At 43.3% G+C, this 25,697-nt stretch overlaps 1 protein-coding gene across 1 annotated transcript in view; it reads right to left on the reverse strand.

Annotated features, from left to right (window-relative positions):
• DRC1 (dynein regulatory complex subunit 1) overlaps nucleotides 1-25,697 on the reverse strand; it is a 40,771-nt gene that overhangs the window by 5,671 nt on the left and 9,403 nt on the right. Inside the window, exons 3-12 of the mRNA XM_069495275.1 lie at nucleotides 21,981-22,093; nucleotides 19,194-19,377; nucleotides 15,695-15,832; nucleotides 14,289-14,375; nucleotides 13,168-13,290; nucleotides 8,342-8,481; nucleotides 4,138-4,272; nucleotides 3,572-3,804; nucleotides 1,513-1,622; nucleotides 274-363 (exon numbers count right to left, since the gene is read on the reverse strand). Coding sequence (XP_069351376.1) covers nucleotides 274-363; nucleotides 1,513-1,622; nucleotides 3,572-3,804; nucleotides 4,138-4,272; nucleotides 8,342-8,481; nucleotides 13,168-13,290; nucleotides 14,289-14,375; nucleotides 15,695-15,832; nucleotides 19,194-19,377; nucleotides 21,981-22,093 — 1,353 coding nt within the window. The remainder of the gene's footprint in view (nucleotides 1-273; nucleotides 364-1,512; nucleotides 1,623-3,571; nucleotides 3,805-4,137; nucleotides 4,273-8,341; nucleotides 8,482-13,167; nucleotides 13,291-14,288; nucleotides 14,376-15,694; nucleotides 15,833-19,193; nucleotides 19,378-21,980; nucleotides 22,094-25,697) is intronic.

Here is a 25,697-nt window from a genome sequence, read left to right on the forward strand (position 1 = left end):
AGTTTGGGGGTGTGGGAGAAACCTACAATCTGACAGCGGGGCTGTGAGAGGAAGAAGCTAGTAGAGGAAGGGTCAGGTGGGAGACATCTCAATGGTGCAGAGGCCCATGGTCGTGTGGAGAGTAAGTCAACACAAGGATGCAAAAAGTGAGCCCGGGGAAGCTCCAGAGACCATCCTCTACTCCCAGGGCCAAGGCAATGCAGGGAACACACGGGGGCTCTCAGAATGGGACAGGTTGCACCCACCCTGTCCCCTCAGCCCAGTGGGACTCACTGAGAAGATGGCGTCCAGCCTCAGCAGATAGCGCTCGCTCTTCTCCAGGGGAAGGAGGAGGCTCAGCAGCTTGCTCTCGATGAGGAAACCCTGAGGAGAGGGAAGAAGCCATCTCCTGTGAGAGACAGGCTTCAGGAAGGAGTCCAGGGCCTGCGGCTGCCCTCTGTGTAACACACTAGGGACGAGCCCGTGGGGCAGGCCCCCAGGGACGAGACCCGGCAGTGGCCCAGAAGAAGGCCTTCTTGGGATGCTGGGAGCCGTTCCCGGGGAGCACAGCCAGGCCCAAAGCCCGTCTGCATCAGCGTAGCCTGCCCCCACCTCCTAAGGGGGTAACTCACCCCACCCACAAGCCACTGGGCAGACCCCTGCGTCCCCACAGCAGTCCAAACCTGACCAGTCACAGGTTCCACCCCACCCACACTCTAGTCCCCAGACATCTGCAGAACACAGCAGAAGGCACTGGGCTGGAGGGAGGCAGGGAGGGAGGGCAGTGGACGCGCCCCCTCAGAATGCAGCACACAGGAGGTAGAGGAGAGGGCTGGCTGGGAAGCCGTGAGCACCCGCTCTGAGCTGGGGGCGGGGGTACTCTGTGGGGAGGTGGCCCCTGGAGTCAAGCCGCAGACAGAGAGGGCAGGACCCACCACCCCTCCCTCAGTAGGAGCCGCCCTCCGTGGCAGGAGCCAGCCCTTGTGCCAAAGAAAACTGCCCCAACCACCATAAAATCTCAGCCAGCGCTGATCATGTTTGTAACAACCCAACACCCAGCTGAGCCAGCTCCAATGCAGCTTTTATTCTGAACCGAACCATTTTTGCTACCACAAAATGCAGATGCTCAAAGCCTAACAACCCAGAGTAACCTTAAGCCAAGCTCCCAGAGAAGGGCCACATCAGTGTGGCCAGGTCACTCAGCAGGTGGGTTCATGGAGCTTGGATGGTGCCCCTTCTAGCTCAGAACGAGCACTGCTTTACGTGCAGGACCCCTGCTGGCCTGGACTGTGCTTTGCTGACCCACTAAGGTGAGACCCATTTGCCAGCTGGGCCAGCTCTAAGGCCCGGCTCTGTGAACTGCTCCCTGAAGTCCGGGGACCATTCCCTGGTCTGGTCCTCAGGCCGGGTCTCTGGGCTTGGACAGGGGAGGGCTGGCCTTCTCCCAGCTCCAGGCCACAGCTGGCCCAGCAGAGTCCTCACAAGCAGCACGCACGCGGGTGTCCCCCTGCCACAGCCCCAGCCCTGCCTCACCGACTCATCACACAGGAGCATCAAGATCTTTCTGGTGGTTCTTGCAGAAACTTGCTTTGGCAGGTCCAGGTAAGACTCTGGTTCTGAGGTGGCCTCTTCCGCCTCCTCTTCTGCAGGTGGGTCAGGGAAGGAAGAGAGAGAAAGAAAGAAAAGGAAGATAGTTTCTTTTTTTTTATTTCAGCATATTATGGGGGTACAAATGTTTAGGTTACATATATTGCCTTTGCCCCACCCAAGTCAGAGCTTGAAGAGTGTCCATCCCCTAGACGGTGTGCACTGTACCCATTAGGTGTATATAGAGAAGATAATTTCTTGGCCTAGTTGACTTTGAGAAACAGATGGCTTTCCTTGAGAAAACTTTCCTCTAAAAAAGCCTCTTTGAGGCATTACCAGTCTGTTTATGCTGAAGAAAGCCTTCTATGTGCGGGGAAAGGGGACTGGGGGCTGGAGTCAGAGACTATCTGGGAAACTCAGCCATTCTCATCCAGCCTAAATGTCTCACTTCTCCAAACTGCATCTGCCTGGGAACATCATTCTCAAAATCCAGCCATGAACCAGCAAGTGGGAGGGAGAGTGTGAGCCTCTCTATTCTTATTTTAGAGATGATCTAGCAAGTGCGCTATATGGTTTCTAAACCTGCAACAGATCAGAAGCAGCCAACTCAAAGTGCGGGGGTGCTGGGAGCGGCTGCCTCACAGAGGAATACTATCAGCAAAAACTGACAGCTGACAGCAAAAGCCAAAAATTTTCCTAATTAAAATTAAAAATGTTTAAGTGTTTTATACTATACATTCCTTACCTGAAAATGGGAACAAAAATCATTGTACAACCCAGGTTTTACTGGTTATTCAAAAAGTAAGATGAGATATCTATGAAAATATTTTGCAGAGTACCAGATAGCAAACTGCTGCTGGGAACGGAAAATGGTACCGTCTCTATGCAGCAGTATCCAGCAAAACTACACAGCCATTTACCCTTCAATCCAGCAATCCTACTCTAGGGATCTATCCCAACAGTTCACTAGCAAAAACATGGAAAGATAAATGAACAACGCTACTCATTACAGCAATGTTAGTCATCACAAAAGTAAACAAAAAACTGGAAATATCCCAGTGATGATCAACAGAGGATTATTTGAATAAATTATGGCACACACAATAGAGTACCATGTAAAAAAATGAAGAATTTTTTTTTACCACTAGAAAGAACTCTAGGATTATTTATTGTAAGCAAAAAAGCAAGGTGGAAAAAAGTATATGCTTTCATTTACCTAAAAAGTTGGTTGATATGAATATATACATACACACACATATATTTGTTTATAATTTTGAAAAGCAATGAAAGAATAAACCGTAAAATTTTTAATAGTTACATGTAGGAGAGGAATGAAATGGGGTGTAGAGAATAAAAGCCAGACGTCTTTGAATATACCTTGTTTTGTACATTTGTCTTTGGAAATGCAAATATTTTACATTATTTTACATAATTATAAAACAAAATTAAATTACAAAAAGCAATCCCTAATAACCAAAAGTAAAATGAAACACTAGAAATATATACAACTGGCAAACAGAGAAAAAATAAGCATCTGTCTTGCTTTTCCTATACAAATTATCTTAGGATCGCAAATAGCTGATGAGGGGAAGATGCTCTTTTCAGAAGTGCTCTAGCTATTAAATAAAGACATAATGATAGAATTAAAAATACCACCATTTTGCAACCCCTAATGTAATTAATGGATCTTAGACAAGATTATTGGTGGTTGCTAACATCACAAAAAGAGACATAACCCGATATTAGTTTATCCCGATGGAGGTACACAACAGTGTACTTAGCAAAAATAAATTAAACCTGCATCTGATCGAGCTTCCAGACCTAACTACCAGTTTATAATACGGGCGAGAGGACAAAGCTATAAATTAGAGGAGAATTAAAAGCTACATCAACTAATCATACTCCACAGCCTTCTAGCTCTGAGGCCTCCTCCCCTCCTCTCTAGACCTCTATGTCCTCAGAGGGCCCCTCCAGCTCTAAGGTTCTATGACTCTGTTCCAGTCACCTGTTCGCATCAGCACTTCCTCCACTATTTGTGCAGCACTCTTCTGCTGCTGCTGGGAGATAGGCCCCACGTTCTTCAGGAACCAGAAATCAGGTGCTGTCCAGGGGAGCCCCAGGTGCTGGGCATGGATGATTCTGTCTACAGCAAAGGCTCTGTCTATTAGATCCTTCGCCTCCTCTTCATTCATCAGCCAAATCTCCCGAAACTTCTCGTCATCAACAAAAGCAAAATGCCTGTGAAGGAGAGTCACCAAGCATGGCCAGCTGACCCCAGGGCCTGGCCAGGGTCCCCTCAATTGGCAGCAGGGAAAAAAATGAGGAAGAGTTGTAGTAAATCCTAGGCCTGGCCCCAACCCTGGGCAGCTGATTCCCACCTGTGACAAATTGGAAGCCATCCCAACAAGACTCAAGAAAAGGAAGATGACACTCAAGTAAAGGGACAGGGGAACACAGCACAAAGAGTTCTTTAGTGCCTGATTGAGAGATAACGAAATCACTCCCACCATAAATCTGCCCCTGCCACCTCTATTCTAGGACAGGTGCCCAGAATCCACGTCCCTAAGATACCTCATGGCTTTCTGTAGCTCCTTGAATTGCGTCACAAGACGTTTGTAGTCCAAGGTTAGAGATTGGTTCTCCTCCTGAAACTGCTTTATCTGCTTGGCATATTTTGATCTCAGATTGTTAAGTACATCATGTAGGCTGGTTGAAGGGGAAAAATAAGTTAGTCTGCAGCTGAATAGAAGGTGTAATGTATGTTCTTCTCAGCTCTACAACAAACCCCGAGTCAGATTTGTGGAAGGTCAGGGAACCCTCCCACACATTCCAAAGGTACTGGGATTGTCCAGAACTAAATGTGCTAGAAACAATCTATACAAGCCCTGTCCCAGCACGAGGCAGTCTCCTGCCCAGGAGTGTGATGGAAACTTCAACACACCATTTGTCAGTGTCCGTATCTAGGGCCAACCTCACAAATTCAAATGATCTACCTCAACTGTTTCACTGTCATGATTTGGATGTTCATTTCACCTCTGAAACAAGGAAAATTGAAAGGAAAAAATTAAAACTATACACCACAAGCCTATGATATATGAATCCTTCATCCTCAAAGATCCGATACTGTAAACAGGTCCAGTAACTCATCTGTTCATTCATTCATTCATTCGCCAAACATAAAATGCCTTTGGTGCCAAAGATAGGTTTGAATACAAGGAATTATCAGTCCAGTCAAAGACAGAGACAAACATTAACTAGAGTGCAGCGTGAAACGTGCTATAGGAGAGTTTCATACAGGGTGCCAGGGCAGCCCGGAGATGAGGCATCTAACTTACCCAGGCTTGCAGGGAGGAGATGGCAAAGCCTTCCGAGCAGCAAGAGGCAGTTAAAACCCGGCCGACAACACTGTGCATCCAGGCACGGCACGGCTCACTACTTCACTGCTAACAGGAGCTCCGTGCATGGAAACTTGTCCCATAAAATATGCATGGCAGGCACAGTTTTTAGACCTAGGACCATACTTCAGACTTCAAACCACTAAAGAGGCATCTTATATCAATGCCCCATTTACACAGGAGGAGAGAAGTTGAAGGCCAACATATTTTTAAGTTTAAAAATTCTAAGAAATAAAATTTTCCCTCTCCTAAGCATTATTCTGAAGTAACCAAGGGTCCCTCAACTGCAAACATGTATCATTCACATTTTCATGCTCAATAAAATGTAAAAAGTCTTTAACTTAGTCTCTGATAAAAATTAATTTCTAATCCATTCTCTTAACTACAGCATTCTAGGAGGCTTTCCAAATACAGGTGTTAAAATATATATATATATATTTTTTAAGTAGTCATCCCAAAGCATTTTTTTCAATATCATGGAGTAAAAGAGTTCTTATGTGTCACCTAATTATAGAAGCTCATGAAACAAAAATAAGCACCAGGTACATACTGAAGGCCTGGGCAAGACAGCACACAAGAGAGTGGACTGAAAGAATGGTGACAAGAGGAAGCTCAACACAAAGCCCAGAGTCCTTAGCAACTGGCTGGAGGCCAGAGATGAAGGGAGCAAGGCTGGAGACTGGAAAACTGGGAGCGGAGGCAAGTCTGGCTTCAGAACTCGTATGCTGGCAATGACGGTGACTCTCCAAGTTGAACTGCGACGTTGGCAGCTCCAGATAAAGTGAAGAGGTTAGGTCGGGGTTAGGGATGTGAAGTTGGTAGTCATCAACAAAAAAGTGATATTCAAAACCATGAGATTGAGGTATAAGGCAGATGAAATAAAAATAAAAAGCAAACGGGTAAGGTAAGGCTTGTGCTTTCTGGAATATCTTACCTAGATATTCAGGAATTGTCAGGCAAGAAAAAGCAGAACCACCAAAGGAAACAAATAAGTAATAAAGAAAGAAAGAAGAACAAATATTTTAGGGTCATAAAAGCCAAAAGAAGCTGGGTGCAGTGGCTCACGTTTGTAATCCTAGCATTCTGGAAGTCCGAGGTGGGAGGATCGCTTGAGGTCAGGAGTTTGAGACCAGCCTGAGCAAGAGCAAGACACCATCTCTACTAAAAATAGAAACAATTAGCTGGGTGTGGTGGGGTGCACCTGTAGTCCCAGCTACTTTGGAGGCTGAGGCAGGAGGATGGCTGGAGCCCAGGAGTTATACAGTCAGCTACAATGATATGACTGCACTCTAGCCAAGGCAACAGAGTCAGACTCTGTCTCAAAAAAAAAAAAAAAAAAACAAACGAAAAAAACACACACACACACAAAAAACAAAAACAAAAACAAAAAGAGATGATCATGCCACTGCACTCCAGCTTGGGCAACAGAGCGAGACCCCATCTCTAAAAAAAACAAAAACAAAAAAGAAAAGTCCAGTATCCAATGATGATAGGATCAGGCCTGAGAAAAAGCCACTGTGTTAGACTGGAAGGGCATCATTGATATCCTGTTGTGGGAAGTTTTAGTCCAGTCCTGGGGCCATGGGTTGCTGTGGCTTGAATGCGTCTCCTCCAAAATTCAATGTTGCCAATGTGATCATATTAAGAGGTGGGGCCCTACTAGGCGATTAGGCCATGAGGGCTTCTTCCTTGAGAAAGGGATTGAGGCCCTTATAAAAGAGGCTTTCCACAGCCTCTGCCAATCTGCTCTTCCACTCTTCTGCCATGTGAGGACACAGTGTTCCTCTCTTCACAACCCTCACCAGAAACCGAACCAGCTAGCACCTTGGTCTTGGAATTCCTAGCCCCCAGAACCGTGGGAAATAAACTTCTGAATTTCTAAATTACCCAATCTCTAAATTACCCAGTATTCTGTTATAGCAGCACAAACAAAGACAGGAATTATCAAATGTTCTGGGCGGGGGTGATGAGGAAAGGAAAATGGCAACGAAAGCAAGAGAATAAAAGATAGTACTTAGAGAGAAGCAGCAGCGACGGCTGAAGGATTTGGGGCTAACGGAGACCTAAGTTTGAAGTCAGAGGAGAATACGGGACGATGGGGATAGTTCCGCTCACCTCCACTCTGCTTTAAGCAGCAAACCCAAGCTCTGCTTCTAGCACCTCCTCCCACCTCCCCTCTGACCAACTCTCTTCACCCACTATGCCATCTGTAACTTTCTGACTCCCACCTCCTTGCCTTGGGACCTGCCATTCCCAGCTACCTGCACTGTCCACCTGGCGTCTTCCCTACTCCCCTTGCAGACCCATATCCCCACCCCCTCACTATCCCGCTTCCTCGGGAAGCTTTCCCAGATGACTCCTCACTGTACTGATTTGTGTCTCTCTCTGATGTTCCCCTGTCTAGTACAGTGCATAGAGTGGGAGTTTCCCATAAATATTGCCCCCTGACTACTCTCAGTTCTCAGATAATCAGGCTTAAGATACCGGCTCATTTATTCAGTATTACTTTCTGTTATAAGTAACTATCAAAAGGTCACCTGCTGTTTCTCTATACACTCAACATTTGCCCAAAGTGTATAATCAACCTACAAGTGGAAGAATTCATAAAAAATGATAGGTTATTTGGGCTTTGGGAGAAACCCTCAATCTTGTCTCCTTTGAACAAGATGTCTCATTCTACTCTGATCCTCAGAGCCTAGCACAGTGGTCTGGAACTTAGGAGACAATTCTTAAAGGAAGAAAGGCAGGAGGGGTGGAAGGAAGGAGACAAGGGAGAAAAGAAGGATGGGTGAGAAAATCCAAGCAATAGGTACCTTTCAGTGAGTCACAGTGTCTCCATGAAAGCAGACTGGCACACTGTCACGAGTACTCATGTTGGTATTAGTTGCAACAGCAAAAGAGAAATAGTCTGTGTGTCCATCAGTGGAGCCTGGTTAAATACTTCGTAGCATGTCTGTGCAGTGGAGTACTAAGCAGCATAGGAAATCATGTGAAAGCTCTCTGTGGACTGATACAAAAGGTCTTCAAGACACAGAACAGTGTGCATAAAATGCCATCATTTGTGTAAAAGCAGAGGGGGGACGAGAATATTTATTTGTGTGTGCTTCTGTACGCATAAAGAAATTCTGGAAGAAACAAATGAACACAGAAGTGGGAAATGAACAAGACAAATGGGAATTGGGAAGAAGACTTTTGCTATATTCTTTTTCCAAGGGCAAGAGGGTGGAACCACTTGAATGTATTAACTTTTTCAAAAAACTCTTTTAATAAGAGTTCATTATATTTTTCACAGCTTCTACCCCGTTAGAAGAGAAGAGTACATACTCATCCCCATTCTCCACACAGAAGGGCCCAGAAGCCTGCTCAGCATGCTGGCTTACCGATTGATCTTCCTCTTCTGCTGGGATTTAATCACTGTGCTTTCTTCATCTCTCTTCTTCAGCACCTGGAAGTTATACTCTAACTTCTCTTGGTTTAGCTGATAAGTTGCCTTCATCTCCTGAAGCTGTTGCTCAAGAATCTAAAATTAAAAATATACATACTCATTGGCCCAAGTATAATCTGTGGTGCCTGAGGGCCCCGACAGTTTGTTCAAGTCATGTCAGAGGAACATTAGGGACAAGTACCTCAGCCGATTCTTAGAACGTCTATCACAGAGGCAAATTCAAGGTCAACTGGATAAAATATCAATCAATCAACTGCAAGCTATTAATAAAACCTGCATTCCTACAGCCTAAGAAAGATTGTAGAGCTTTCAAGTCCAACTAACTTTGGTACTTTGCACCAGACCCTTTAAAGATATGAGCAGCCCCACTAAAAACACCATCAAAGTTAACATTGCCACAAAAACTTGACATTTCCCCTTTGACCTTCCAGCGTGGCAGTGTTAGTGTTTAGGAACCCACATTCATTTAGAAGGAGGACAGACACAGTCATCTTTTCTTTTTGGGTTTCCATTAGCTACACACATTTGTTCAGCAAATATTTACTGAGTGCCTACTGCATGTCAGGCACTTCCTGGGTGCTGCCGGGAAACACTGGTGAGAAAGGCCAAGACCTGCCCTGTCTAGGAGACAGACAAACAAACAAGAGCTAGTGACAGGGAGGCAAGCCAGAGATAAGCACAGGCTGTTCCGAGGCCAGTGAGAGGACCAGGGAAAAGATCCCTGAGGAGATGGCATTAGCGTGTCCACCAGAGACCTGAAGAATGAGTAGGTGACACCTGAAGGTAGAAAGCTCCAGAGAGAGGAAACAGCACATGTGAAGACACAGAGGAGAGAGAGAGGGAGGTGCTCTGGGGAAACCACAGCAGTTTGGGGTATGAGGCACAAGGCAAGGAGCTGTCAGAAAAGAGGCTGACAGCCACAGAGCCCGCCCAAGCTGGGCACTTAAAGCACTGCCCCGGAGTCAACAGAGGGCCACTCCAGCTGGTAAGCAGGGCAGGAAAATGACCAGTCCAGGCACTGAGCACAGATCACTCTGACCATTTGTGAAAAACAGACCAGAGAGAGGCAAGGCTGGAGCGGGGTCGGCAGGCTCTGCGTCTCCTGAGTGCAGTGCAGGGTGGAGGATGCAGGGATGTGGGATCAGATGTTGTTAAAGCAGGACATCCAGAGCTCTCGAGCCTCCTCCTCACCTCCCTCCACCAGGCACAGACTCTTGTGAAGCAATCAGCAGAGGAAGGCATTGCAAGCAACCACCACAGCCCCGCTTTGGGTCACCACAAGGAGGGCAACTGGCTAGGAGGTGACATAGGAGAACAAAGGTGGTGACACATCATCAGGTCAGGAGGTGAGTCATTTCCACGTTTGGTGTGGAATCTGCTGACTCCCACATTGTAATGGGAGAATGAGTCCAGTGCATTCTACTTAACTGTTGCAGAGATTTTTAAATCTCTCTTAGGAGTATTTGAACATCATATACTTCAGAGCTATAATATCTATTCTTCAACAGACGGTAAATGAACAACCATATTGGTCACTGAGATCATAACTAATCCTACCTCCAAATTTCTCTATTTTTTAGTCAATTTTTTATTCTCTAGTTATATACTTTTCTTTATAAAAACTTTTTCTGATTGCAAAAGTAATATATGCTCATCGTAGAAAAGTTGGAAAGTACAGCAAATGGAAAAGAAGAAGAGATAGGAGAAAGGGGAGAAAAACTACCTAATTCCTCCACCAAAGGCAACTTCTGGTAACACATTGGCATGTTGCCCTCCAGTGTTCTTCACATAGTTGGAATCAAACTATGTCTACAATTTTATATCCTACTTTTTTCCCTTAATACTATAACAAGAACTTCCCATGTTAGTAAAGTTTTATCAACATTATTTTAATGGTACATAATACTTGCCTATACTATTTTCTCACATATGAAATATTTATGTTTATCATGCCATAATATTTTACCATTTCCCTACAGTAGTATTTTTATACTGTTTTGATAATTTTCACTATTATAAAGTAATGCTGGGATAAATGATTGTCATACCCTGAATACAGTTTTTCGAAATTGTAATTGATTTTGCTAAATGTGTGTGCTTATTACTCAATTGTCCAAAGATATTTTGCAAAGCTATACCTCATGTTCCCAAGACTAATGGCAAAACATGATGTTTGGGTTTTATGGATCATTTATAAAGACTACAATCTAACCTGCCACAAAGGTTCTATGATAAAGGTACCACAGGTGCTGATCACACCTTCCCCTCTATTTCCTGGGCCAGCAGGAGCTTCTCCACAGTTGCTCTTGCTGCCATCTCCTGCCCACAGGCTCAGGGAAAGAGGCCGCCGTCAGTGCCCCAGCAGAATGGAAATTTAAAAGAGCCTTTCTCTCTGGCCTTCTAGGCTCACTGCAGAGATCACACTGGCCCTCTTTACGTCAGTCTTGAGCCTGGGCTGGGCCCGCAGGATTCCCCGTTGAACCATAGGACTCTTGCTCCTACCTCTGCCCCAACCCTCAAGCTCAACACATTATAAGATCCTTCAGGGCAGGAACTATATCTTGTTTATCTCTGTGCTTTGCACAATGCAGTTATAACAAATTTGTTAAATAAATTAATTTATATTTAATTTTGTATGGGCCCAGCAGGCTTCTGCTGCGCAACTCTGCTTTAATTTTTTATGACTAATATTCTAGTACTAAAGGTAACAGCCTCTAAATTTGAACTGAACCATGTTACAAGTTTCAATGAGCATGTAAGGCTTAAAAATAAAACCATTTGCCTTCTTCATTAGGAAGTAAATGTTTTCAGCGGTTTTATTATGGGGTGGTGAAATCCTACTCAACTGCATGATGTTTTCAGCCTTCCCTTTGCTCCAGTCATTAACACTGTGACTTTTACTGGCAGAAGCACTTGAACAGTAGACATCCTATTTTTTACTTCTTGTACTTTACCCATCAAATCAAACCTGTGTGCACTGGATCCTTCCTATTATATTTTTGTGGTTTACCAGAATTTTAGTTCCATATTTTAGAACTGATAGAGCACTATGGATTAGTGGGGAAGAGCAAATTTGATGTTGAGCTACATGCTGTATCTTCTTGACACAAATCAATGCCATTGGACTTGAATGTCTAATGAAAGCACACCATGATAAAGTTCAATCTCCTAAAATATTCCATGTGTTGCAATATGGGTAGTCCCCGATTTGATGATTTTTTTTTTCAGTTAAAGTGTGGAAAGTGGTACAGTTACTCAGCTTCCATCTAGCACGGGGAAGAACTGTGAATGCAAAGGAGGTGCACCCCCTTTCCACTCTGAATGCCCCCATCCGCCAGCCTCCCACATCCACACACGCCACCGTTAGGCCCTCTGGACAGGCACAGCCAGGTTTCCCAGGTCCCCTCTCTCTCTTTGCCCCCTGCCTTCCACCCCTATCCCATCATCTCCCCAGGTCCCAGAACTGTTGACTTCATTCAAGTATTTGAACATTGGACTAAGAATATGAAATTCCATATATCCCACTGTTTAAGGCCAAAAGTACGTAGTTTTTTCACATAAATTATCATACAACCAAGATAAATTCAGAAGGCTTAACAATAGCCATTTTCAGTAAAATCACAGCCCACAGAAGTAGTGCCGCTTGTATGATTCTGTCAGTAAGTCTCATTTCCATGACATTAATATGGGAAGAACGAGGGGAAATTCTCAAGACTGGTAAATACATTTTTAGTCTAATGGAGTTTTTAATTTATCCTCATGATGTAAAGTTACAGGAACAGTGAGAACTGAAATTCTACCGAAGGCTATGTGGAAAACTTTTATCTAACATGTTTTCCTACACAGAGACTGAAATGAATAGACCATGCTTGAATCTTAAGATGTAATTACATTATATCTAAATGTAATTAGAGATGCATTTTTTTAACCGGTATTGAAACACAGAATCCTAGGCTTGGAAAGAATTCTAGAAACCAGAGTCTCCTACTACTGCAGGAGTCCTTCCAGACAGACACAGTCATTCAGCCTTTGCACACTTTGAGATAAAGGACCCTTTGTTTTGGGGAATGCCTGTTTATTGTATATTGGACAGTTCTAACTGTAAGCAGGTTCTTTCTGGTGGTGAGTGGGGATCTACCTTACCGTACTTTCCAAGCATCAGTTGGGGACTGATTGGAATAAGGGGAAGGATATAGGCTTTTGAGCCAGACAGACTGGGTTTGAATCCAGGGTTTGCCACGTACTTCATATGCAGCCTTGACTCTGAGCTTCAGTTTCCCAATGTATAAAATGCTGTTGGTGATTTTTCCCTTTCGTGTTATTGTAAGCATTAGAGATACTGTTTGTTAAGTGCCTGGAATATGGTAGACACTCATCAGATGGTTGCTGTTATTGGCAGTAGTAGTCCTAGCTTGCGCCCTCTGACACAGCTACCTTGCCCTAGGGACATTTTCCCTTCGCCAGGCTAAAGTACATAATTCTCTCAACAATTCCTCACGTGCCATGGTTTCCAGACTCCTGCAGCATCTTGGCAGTCCTCCTCCACTGGTTTCCTAAAGAAAGCATTCCCCCACATATATCCTGTACGTGGATATCCTCCCTTAGATATGATCATTTGAAAGAAACCAGATAATTAATATTTATTGAATATTTGTTAATCCTAGGCTAGAACACTATGAGTAGTCGTGAAAGATGAAACATTCAAGATGTTCACCATCTGCTCTGCCACCCGCACACCCTGGTGAGGAAAAGCGCTTGTACCTGCACATCGTGCTCCAGCTTGATCTTGATCATGTTATACTCTTCGCAATCCCAGATCCTCTGCTTGTTCAGCTCCCTCTCGTAGTCCTCTACTTTCTTAATGCGGTTCATGAGATAATCCAGCTGAAGGCACAGGAAGATAAGGGAAAAGTTAGGGACCATCCCCACCCCAACTCAATCCTTCAAATGGCCTGACAAATGTGACACCGTGGAGGGTTTGGAAGTTCTATGACTCTGGAGGGAGTCTGGTGGCTTTCAGAAGTCTGGAAGTCCCCTGGCTTTGAACTCTTGGGTCATGGCTTGTATTAATTAATGGGGTCCTTACTCCAGAAATTCTAAGAGGACTGCTCCATTAAGAAATTAAGCACATGGCCAGGCACAGGGGTTCATGTCTATAATCCTAGTATTCTGGGAGGCCAAGGTGGGAGGATTGCTTGAGGCCAGAAGTTCAAGACCAACCTGAACAAGAATGAGACCCTGTCTCTACAAAAAATAGAAAAAATTAGCCAGGTGTGGTGGCGTGAGCCTGTAGTATCAGCTACTTGGGAGGCTGAGGCAGGAGGATCGCATGAGTCCAGGAGCTCGAGGTTGCAGTGAGCTATGATGACACCACTGCATTCTAGCCTGGAAAACAGGATGAGATTCTGTCTCAAAAAAAAAAAAAAAAAAAAAGAAAAAGAAAAGAAAGAAAGAAAGAAAAGAAAAAAAAGTTTAGCATAGACCCTAAAATCAGATGTTTATATTTCTAAAAAATCCACTGGATCACTTCTTTGTTCTTTATGTCTCTGAAATAAAGTGATAATCCCATAACTTTTTAGCATGTGTCTTAAAACACCTTGGGCCATGAATAGTCATGGCTGGGGTAGATGCCCAGGAAACAAAGGAGAAAGCGACAAGGCCATGGAAACCACAGCAAGCTGCCTAGGTGGTACTTATCACCACCAGAGAGACAACTCCCACCTGCAAGACCACGCTGATCAGCTACGAGGTGCAGTGATGAATGTGTGCCACAGCAGTGCTACTCAAGACACAAAAAGGCTAGCAAATTCAGTCACAGTAGAAACCACCCAGACCAAACCAATCACCCTTGACACCCCTCGCACCCGTCGACCACCGTTTACCTCTTTGGCATTGTGAGCCTGCAGCGCCCGCTCCCATTTCTTCTTGTTACTGGTCAGTAGCTCTTGTCGTTCCACCTCAAATGCTTTCTACAGCCAAGAAGGAAAAAGGTTCCTGTGTCTATTTTGACTGGACAGGTTCCACCAGTACCAAAGAACTCTTAGATAACTACACAAGTACCAAGTCACCAACCACACAAAGTCAAATCCAAATACAGACTTGCCAAGTTTCATGTGATCAAATGGCTATAGAAGGAGTGGCATGGAAATTACGAAGTCTATACTTCACACAAATGCAGAGAGGAAACGTGCCAACAGCCCTGTGGCTTAGTCAACATAAGAGGCAGGGAGGCCGGGCGCGGTGGCTCACGCTTGTAATCCTAGCACTCTGGGAGGCCGAGGCAGGCGGATCATTTGAGCTCAGGAGTTCGAGACTAGCCTGAGCAAGAGCGAGACCCCATCTCTACTAAAAACAGAAAGAAATTAGCTGGATAACTAAAAATATATAGAAAAAATTAGCCGGGCATGGTGGCGCATGCCTGCAGTCCCAAGTAGGATTGCTTGAGCCCAGGAGTTTGAGGTTGCTGTGAGCTAGGCTGACGCCACAGCACTCTAGCCCGGGCAACAGAGTGAGACTCTGTCTCAAAAAAAAAAAAAGAGGCAGGGAGCTGGAGGGAGGCCAGGGCCTTGTTGGCAGTCACAGGGCAAACCCTGACACGTCATTCAATCATGACTAAGCACTGCCATGGTTGGGGTTCCCATGAAGCAAAGGCAGCATGCAGCTTGCAAGGGCTAGGCCTAGGAACGCAGAAATGAGTCTCCAATAATCCACAGAGAGAGGCCTCTACCCTCCTGGCTCTCTTCCATCTTGGAAAGGACTAAATTAGTCTCAATCTTTAACATTTCATTCAAATTCAAAGTCCTGCTGCCTGAATCCTGTTTGGCACTCCCCTTCACCATCGCCCAGCCCCAGATCCAAGAAGGAACAAATGGATGGCTCACATACACCCTATGGTTATGGAGAACTAACCTTCCTCTTTACTCCTCATCCTCTTGCCTGTCTTATTTCTTTCAAAGCACTTATTACCACCTGTCAAATTATATATTGAGTAATTTATTTGTTTATTATCAAGCTGTCTCCTACTAGAATGCAGGCTCTATCAGGAACTTTGTTTTGTTCGTGGCTCTATCTCCAGCCCCTGGAACAGTGCCTGGCATGTAGTAGGCACTTGTTGAGTATTTGTTGAATGAGTGAATGAATGAGTAAATAAATTAATGAAACCCTAGAGCAGAATCAGAAATTAGAGGACAGAGACACCCAGGACCCTCCTTAGATGATCAGGACAGACCCAGACCTCCCCCCAGGGGCGTCCCAAGTGCAGAAAGCAGGTCTTTTCATACCCCATTACCTCAATGTAATGGAGCTCCTGGCGAAAGGTTTTCATTACATTCTTCACTTGTTCTTCCATCCTCTCTAGAAGCAGGCAGATGTCATCCGACTGTTTCTTCAAATCCTTCACATACTGGTCATCCTTTGTTTTTAACTCCTGGAAAAGAGCATGTAAAAATGTTGGTCACAAACCAAAACAGAAGCAAGAGGTGCCGAGCACACTGATCCTGCACCCCTTTACCAGAATCTGCAAACACTAGGACTTAAAACTATACAAAGAGAAAGTGACTTCAGAAGAGTCTGAGAAGACCCGGGAAAAAGCACAGGTGGATGGAGTAGAATAGGCTCGGCTCAGGGCAAAGCTCTGACCCAGCACCCAGGATCAAATCCCTCAGTTATCACTAGCTGCAAATCTCTCTGCAAGCTCCCGGGAAGCCTAGAGAGTCCCAGCTGAGCAATTAATGTCCACGTTCCAGGGAACATATCTACTGCAGACTAAGTTCCATTCCTTTATTAAGAACATAAAATCTGGAACAGCATTTGCCATAAAAGTACATGCAGTCATGCACTGCATTTCAGCCAACAATGAACCATGTATATGATTCCCAGTGTTCCCATAGGATTATAATACCATATTTTTACTGTACCTTTTCTATGTTTAGATATGTTTAGATACAAAAATACCATTGTGTTACAATTGCCTACAGAATTCAGTACAGTCACATGCTGCACAGGTTTGTAGCCAAGGAACAACATGCGATTATAGCCTAGGTGTATAGTAAGCTATACCATCTAGGTTTGTGTAAGTACACTCTGATGTTCACACAACAATAAAATTGCCTAACGATGCATTTCTCAGAGTTCATCCCCATCATTAAGCAATGCATGATCATATTTCTATTAGGTTAGCCAATAATTCTAAAATTATTACAAGGCTTTTTCTTCTGATCAAAAGTTTATCACTTGAAAAAACATTCAATTTGGAAAAGAAGAGTTAAAATCATCTCTGTTCATAGATGACATGATCTTATATGTAGAAAAACTAAAGATTCCATACATGCAAAAAAACTATTAGAACTTATTAACAAATTCGGCAAAGTTGCAGGACACACAATAGTTTAGACACATACTTTGATTAATTGTAAATTTTCTTGTTTGAGATATAATAAACTACATTTTTGATTTAAAAAAATGTTGCAGGACAAAAAAATCAACATTCAGAAATCAGTTCCATTCCTATATACTAATAATGACCCATCTAAAAAGGAAATTAAGAAAATAATTCCATTTACTATAGCATCAAAAGAATGAAATACTTGGAAATAAATTTAACCAAGCAAGCAAAAGACCTGGACACTGAAAATTACAAAACATTGCTAAAAGAAATCAAAGAACATACAAAAGAAATGGAAAGACATCCTGTGTTAATGGATGGATAACTCAATATTGTTCAAACATCCATACTATCCAAGGTGATCTACAGATTCAGTGAAATTCTTATCAAAATCCCAACATTATATTTTGCAGAAATAGAAAAACCAGAAAGTTGTATGGAATCTCAAAGGGACCCCCAAATAACCAAAACAATCTTGAAAATGAAGAACGAAGTTGGAGGCCTCACATTACCTGATTTCAAAACATACTACAAAGCAACAGTAATTAAGATAGTGTAGCATCGATGTAAAGGTAAATATACAGACCAATGGAACAGAATAGAGAGGCCAGAAATAAACCCCTGTATCTATGGCCAAATAATTTTCAACACAACTAAACAATGGAGAAAGGACAGTCTCTTCAACAAATGTTATTGGGAAAACTGGATATTCACATGCAAAAGAATGAAGTTGGACTCTTACCTTATACCACACACAAAAATTAACTCAAAATGGATTAAAGACCTAAATTTAAGGTTTAAAACTATTAAACTCCTAGAAGAAAACATAGGGGGAAAGCTTCAGGACATTGGATTTGGCAATGATTTCTTGGATATAACACCAAAACCATAGGCAACAAAATAAAAAATAGACGAATGGGACTGCACCAAACTCAAAAATTTTTGCACATCAAAAGAAACAATGGTCAGAGTAAAACGGCAGTATACATAATAGGAAAACATAGCTGAAATCATATTTTTTTTTTGAGACAGAGTCTTGCCCTGTTGCCCTGGGTAGAGGGCAGTGGCATCACCGTGGCTCACTGCAACCTCAAACTCCTGGGCTCAAGCAATCCTGCCTCAGCCTGCCGAATAGCTGGGACTACAGGTGCAGGCCACAATGCCTGGCTAATTTTTGTATTTTAGTAGAGACAGAGTCTCACTCTTGCTCAGGCTGGCCTTGAACTCCTGGGTGCAAACAATCCTCCTGCCTTGGCCTCCCAGAGTGCCAGGATTACAGATATGAGCCACAGTGCCTGGCCTAAATCATATATTTGATAAGGAGTTAATATCTAGAATATAGAAGGAATTTCTACAACTGTGCAACAAAACAACAAACAACCCAAGTAAAAATGGGCAAAGGATTTAAATAGACATTTCTCCAAAGATGATATACAAAATGGCCAATAAACATATGAAAAAGATGCTCAACATCTCTAATCATTAGGGAAATGCAAATCAAAACCACAATGAGATATCACCTCACACCCGTCACTACAGCCTCTATCAAAAGAACAGGATATAATAAGTGTTGACAAGAATGTAGAGAAGTTAGAACCCTTGTGTATCATTGGTGGGAATATAAAATGGTGCAGCCATCATGAAAAACAGTATGGAGGTTCCTAAAAAAGTTAAAAATAGAATTACCATATGATCAGCAATCCCACTTTTAGGTACATATCCAAAGGAATTCAAAGCAGGATCTCAAAGAGACATGTACGCCCATGTTCACAGCAGCATTATTCGAGATAGCTTTAAAAGGTGACCTCAACCCAAATGTCCATCCACAGAGGAATGGATAAAGAAAATGTGATATATACACACAATGGAATATTCAGCCTTAACAAAGAAGGAAATCCTGTGACATGCGACAACATGGATGGCCCTCAAGGACATTATGCTAAGTCAAATAAGCCAATCACAAAAGGACAAATACTGTGTGATTCCACTTATATGAAGTATCTAAACTGGTCAAAATCATAGAAACAGAAAATAAAAAGGTGGTTACCAAGGGCTGGGGGGTAAGGAGGAGAGAGATTAGTGTCTAATGGGTATAAAGTTTCAGTGTTGTAAGATGAAAAAGTTCTAGAGATCTGCTGCACAACAATGTGAATACTATAATATATAGGTAACATTACTGAACTACGCACTAACAAATGGTTAAGATAGTAAATTTAACATTATGTGGTTTTTACCATAATAAAAAAATTTAAGAAAAAAAGGTTTATCATTCAAGTTACGCAACATTCTAAGTAATGAAGTAAAGGCCTCCACGTTTTTCCACTCAGCAAAAGCAAAGCAGTAACCCGTAAATCCCCCAGCTCTGCAGACCCCAGGTGGCCGGGACGGAGGCCTGGCCTCTTGCCTGCTGTAACTCGCTGATAAGTTTGTTCTTATCCTCGATCAGGCCCGCACAGTGCAGCTGCTGGGTGTTGAGCATCTCCCACAGCTCCTGGGGAATTTTCTTCTGTTTGCTCTCTTCCCACTTTGCGGTGATTTCATCGAATTTGTCCTGGCTGGTCTTAACTTCGTTCTCCAGCTTCTCAATTCTGCAAATACAAACATACAAACATGCCAGCCATGCCAGCCCAGCTCCAGACGCTGCCTTCCAAGACAGTCTACAATACAGGGCCCAGGCACTAGCACTTCCCTAGGGCACACCTACCCCAAGCCAAACTAAACACTGAGAAATCTTCTTTTAGTTTAATGCTTAACTAGAAGTAACTTAGACCAAGTAAACAAAGTAACACATCACAAAAACGGATCAACATTAAGGCCATACACACACACACAGCCTGCCATATGGATCAAGAAAGAGTCTCCTGGGGAAAGACTATGCTGGATTATCCTGGTGTGCCCAATGTAACCACAGGGGCCCTTATGGGAGGGAAGCAGGCGTGTCAGAAGGAGAAGAGGAGATGTGATAACACAAGCAGAGAGAGAGCAAGCTTGGGAGATGCTATGCTGGTAGCTTTAGTGATGAAGGAAGGAGTCATGAGCCAAGGAGCGTAAGCAGCCTCTAAAAGCCAGAAGAGCCAAACAATGGATTCTCCTAAAGCCTTCAGAAGGAATGTAGCGCTCTCACCCACCTTGATTTTAGCCCACAGAGACTGATTTTGGACTTCTTATCTCTACACTTTTAAGATAATAAATTTGTATTGTTTTAAACCAAAAAGGAAACATAAAAGAGTCCATTGGTCACATACTTCTGAGTAAGATGATGACACAATCATTAAACACTTGGTCACAGGAGTCACACAGCTTGTGTTCAAGTGCTGCTTTGCTACTAACTGAATCTCAACCTTAGACAAGTTGCTTAAGCTCTGCAAGCCTCATTTTTCTCATCTGTAGAATGGAGAGGGTGAAAACGTCTCCTTTCGTGCATGGCTGTTGTCAGGATGAAATCAGATGATGCCCAGCACAGGTGATGGCATGGAAGTCACTTAATGGTACTTAAATTATTAATTTTTTATTAGCAGCATGACCTCAGGTATCTGGCTTCTCCTCTCCCAAGTGACAAATAAATGACTAGTGGAAAGCACAGACAAACTCCACTACTGGTAATGGAAATAAGGATAGCCTTTCTGTAAATACCAAAGAAGCTCTGTGACGGAGCATGCTGGGGATGGGATGAGACTGAAGCCTCGGAGCTGAGCCGGGAGCCCCTAGACAACAGTCCTAGGATATTGCCAGATACCCTCTCCTAATTTTAACAGTCTGGAATTCTATGACAGTGTCTCCAAACAACAGTGCAGACGCCCTTAGGGACAGGAATCACAACTAAACACCCTGGGATCCTCTCTTTCCCTTTCCCACTCCCCATCCCACCCAGCCTGGGCACATGGTACATATAATAATCTAATTGACTTTTTTATTTCAAGAAATGAGAAACAGCTGTCAGGTCATCTTTCCGAAGCACATTTATCTTGTAATTCTGCCGCTTGAGACCTTCAATCTTTTCATCAATGGCTGTAGGATGAAACCTAACTCCTTCACATGACATTCAAGGCCTTTACAAGCTGACCCTGCCAGGAACCAACCAACTCAGTTCCCAACCAAGCAGTGGGGAGTTTCAAAACTAAAGTCACCGATTATATACTGGTAGAGCTGGCAAAGCTGCTAATGAGGGAATTCCTTACGTGCAACGACTGAAAACATTGTTGATCATCCTGTGGATGTATATGGCGAGATGAGCTAAAATGGTCAAGTGGTTGCTCTTCTAATTGAACTCTGTTTAAGAAATGAATTGAAGAACAATGCAAAGTAGGGGTTTAAATGAGGACCTCTGTTCCTGCTATTGGTCCATTTCTGTGTGCAAACCAAAGAAATTCAATCCTTCTTAGCAGCTCATGCTCCCCATTGGGAAACCTGGGACTTGGGAAATTGGCGTGCAAGGCAGCCTGCCTGCTGAGACTGGAGCTGAGGGTGTCACATGGGTTCCTGTTATCCCTCTGACCCTCCATCCTTCTAGGCATGGAGCCTTCGATATTTTTTTAATACACTGCTATCTTTACACGTCACACTGAGATGTTTGGGGGTCTGCTCATCCTGATCAGTTTAAACCCAGGACTGCCCAGTCACCTTCTCAGCTTCGTCTCTTCCACCACCGCCCGCAAACATCCTTCACTGTTGTGCCATTCCCAAGCGTATCACGTGGTCTCATGCCTCTGGGCAAGTGCTCCCTCTGTCTAAAATGCCCACTTTTCAACTCCTCAAACTCCTATTCAGCCCAACTCAAATTTGTCACCCTGCCTGGGAAGTTTCCTCTGATCTCTGCAAACAGAATTAATGGCCTCCTCCTGAGTGTTTCTACAATTCTTTACACATACCTTTATTTTACCACAAATTATGGTTGAGTGTTTCTATCCCGACTAGATGTGACTATTACAAGCAGAGGCCACATTTCACTCTTTCTGTACCCACACAGCTTGCACGTGTCAGCAATGTAATGCTTGAGGAAGAGAGGAAGAAGGGAAGGAGGGAGGGAGGGAGGAAAGGAAAGGAGAGATGGAGGGAGGATTCATAAAGGCAGGAAGGAGATTCTACTAGTTAAGTTGGACAAAGTCACTTTCCGATGATTTGGGAGAATTTAGGGACCCATGGCGGAGATTACCTTCTCGTCCACCAGGTTGCAGAGCAGTGCACTCCTTACCTCTGACGCTTTATCTCCTCCTCTTCCACTCTCCTGTGGGTCTCTCTCATATCTGCAGCCACCTGGATATTTGTCACCAACTCAGTGCCACAGAGCAGAAGTTTAGCCAATTTCTAAAAACCAAAAAATAAGAATATTTAAAGTTAGAACGCTATGTAAAGAATTTATAAAGTTAGAAACATTTTGCACAATTGTCTCAACTGTCTAGCTCTTCTACCCATTCAAGCAGGTATCAACAGCTACTTTAAGACTTCAAAGAGTAGCATCTATTTAGCAACCCTTTTCTGTCAAGACACTTGTGATGTCATGTTATAGCTTACGATTTAAAAGCACTCTGCAATTCTCACTGCACTTTATTTCCTTTAGAGTAGGGCTCAGCCAACCAGTACACTGGCAGGTACTGCAGGTACATCCCAGCCCTTTCCCCAGCAGATAGCCAAGTGACTGACACTGCCAGGCTCCTTTCTAAGAATCTCAGTTGGGGAGGCAAGACAGATAATGACAGTTGTCCTCCAATGTCTATTTCCCTTTCTACTCTTCATAATAGAACACCCAAATTTTTGCTGTGCATGTGGCCTCCCAAAATGGGTATATTTCCCAGCCTCCCTTGCAGCTATAATATGGTCTAATCAATGACACATGAGCAGAAGTGATGTGTGCCACTTCTGAATTGTGCCTTTAAGGGGAAAAGTGTACCCTCTGCTGTTCTCCTTCTGCCCCTTCTCCCAGGCTGGAACATGGGGCTAAAGTATGAGGTGATGGGCAGATGAAGGCAACCTAAGCAATGGCAGGAGGAGCTGAGGTCCCGGCATCAAGCAGCCCTCATATCTGCCCTGGACTGCTTATGCTTAGAACTATTAAATGAGGCAGAGAAACAAGTTTCTACCTGTTGCAGCTAATGATATGTGGACTCTTTCGTTACCCAGGTTCTAATACAGGAAAAAATTATAGCTGGCTACACTGCCCTCTCCCTTAATGGGCTCAGGGATTTTGCTATTGGTGCCACCCTCCTAAATCCCTTTTTGTAAATTCCATATTCAGTATCTTCACTCCTAGCCTTGCTGTGATGTTGTGATTTCAAGATGATAAATCCTCTCAACAGAAAGTTCAAGTATCCTTAGGTTGTGCCCAAGTTTTTCCAAGTCTGTTTTGGAACTTACAAACTCTCAAATCATTTCTGAACTAAGAACCTATAAAACCTCTATACCAAGGAATCACTGAAATGGCCAGAGACTCCACTTCACCACACTATTCTATGGAAATTTTGAAACGTAGCTCCAATGAAATCAGAACAGAACCTTAACCCAGATATCCTCTATATTTTTTTTTAACGCCTAAAGCTTTTATCGCTTATACCAGATGGTTTTACGTGTGCAAGAAAGTAATGGTTTTCCTGCAGTTTTGAGCAATTTTCTATTCAATGTGAACATCAGAAATTTCTGAAGCAAGTATTTAAGACTCAAAGAAAAATTAAAACTCCAAATGTTATAACAAGAAACAGATCAACAGACACACCTCTAACATTTATATGCTCCAGGGAAAAAGTTTAAATGGAGGTCTACGTACCATATGTGTAAATATTTAAAAATTACGATACCATGTAAAAACTGTTAAATAAAACATATTCTATCCTCCTCCTTCAATATCCTCATAACAATTCAGAAGTCCTAGTTTGAATTCAGACTATACCTCGGCGTTCCACTCATAACTGGGTGCTTGAGGGAGAGGCAGCCTCAGCCCCAGCCCTGTTCTGCAAGCATGTGGCTATCCCAGACTGCACGTGCAAGCTCCGTCTACACCCCATGGCCATCCACCAGGCCCACAGGTTGCATAACAGTGGCCTCATCAGCCCAGAGCAGAACAGACCCTGGGAAAAGGCCCATGCTGGCCTTGAAGGTGGGTTCAGAACCATTTGAGCAATTTTGGGTTCCATGAGACTCGGTGATCTAAAGGGGGACTGATGCTGAGAGTGGACTTGGGGCAAGTCCAATTGAGGGGTTGCATCCACAGGAGGGCCAGACAAGACACAGACTCCCACTGTCACCACTTCTATTCAACATTGTTTTAATTACTATAGATTTGTGTATGACAGGTCTAATATCTAGTAGGTAAGTCCTCCAACTGTGTTCTTCTCCCATATTGTCTTCCCTGTTCTTGAGCCTTCACATCTCCATACAAACTGTAGAATCAGCGCTGAACTCGTGGAGGTCCTGGAGGGTGGCACACCCTGGGAGGGCATGGAAGCTCCAAGCCTTTCCCTCATACCTTGCCCTACACGTCTTCATCTATAGCGTCTGTAATATCCTTTATAATAAACCCATAAATGTAAGAAAATGGAAATAAATAAATATATATATAAATAAATAATTTTAGAATCAATTGTCAATTTCTACCCAAAAATCCTGCTGGGATTTTAATTGATTGGATTTATAATCCATGGGCTAGAGGACCTATCTAACACAATAAGGGAAGAAAAAGAAATAAAAAGTATAAAAATTGAACAGGAAGAAATAAAACTGTCATTATTTTCAGATGATATGATTATATATGTGTTAATTTTTTTTAAAGTCCAAAAGAAACTACAGGTAATTATTAGAATTAACAAGTGAATTTGGCAAGGTCACTGGATACCAGGTAAATATATAAAAACCAACTATTCTATTGTATACCGGCAATGAATGATTATAACCTCAACAAAGAAAACAAAACATTATTGAGCAAAATTAAAGAATATCTAAATAAATAGACAGATATTTTATACTCATGGATATCAAGACCTGTCATAACATTCATCGGGTGTCAGGCAGGTGGGAGAGGGGAGGAGGGGATGGGTATATTCACACCTAATGGGTGCAGTGCACACTGTCTGGGGGATGGCCACATGTGTAGCTCTGATTTGGGCAGTGCAAAGGCAATATATGTAATCTAAACTTTGTACCCCCATAATATTCTGAAATAAATACATAAATAAATAAAATAATAGCTCATACTGTAAAAGAAAAGAAAGACCCCTCATAAACCTACAGTAATTAAAACGTGGAATTGGCAAATAAATATCAATGGAACAAAATAATCCAGAAGCAGAATCACACATATCTGAATACCTGATTCACAACAAAGGTGCACTACAGTACAGTGGGGAAAGGATGATCTTTTCAATTGCTGGGTCAATTAAAAATCTATGTAGAACCAGGCACACCTGTAATCTCATTGACTCAGAAGGCTGAGGCAGGAGGATTGCTAGAAGCCAGGAGTTCGAGACCAGTCTGGGCATCATAGCAAGAGACCCCATCTCTACAATTAGCTGGGCATGGTGGCTGATGCCTATAATCCCAACACTTCGAGAGGCCAAGACAAGAGGATCACTTGAGGCCGGGAGTTCAAGACCAGCCTGGGCAAGAAAGCAACATCCTGTCTCTACAAAAAAAATTTAAAAATTAGCCAGGCATGGTGGCACACACCTGTAGTCCCAGCTACTTGGGAGGCTGAGACGGGAGGATCACTTGAGCCCAGTTCAAAGTTACAGTGAGTTATGATCACATCACCACACTCTAGCCTGAAGGACAAAATGAGACCTTTTCTCTAAAAAAGAAAGAAAAGGAAGGAAGGAAGGAAGGAAGGGAAAGAAAGAGAGAGAGAGAGACTCTAATTAATATCCTCAGAGGGCCTTAAAAGGCAATATTAGCCAGGTGCAGCGGCGAGAGCCTGTGGTCCCAG

Source organism: Eulemur rufifrons, chromosome 19, assembly GCF_041146395.1.
Source record: "Eulemur rufifrons isolate Redbay chromosome 19, OSU_ERuf_1, whole genome shotgun sequence".
Classification (NCBI taxonomy): Eukaryota; Metazoa; Chordata; class Mammalia; order Primates; family Lemuridae; genus Eulemur; species Eulemur rufifrons.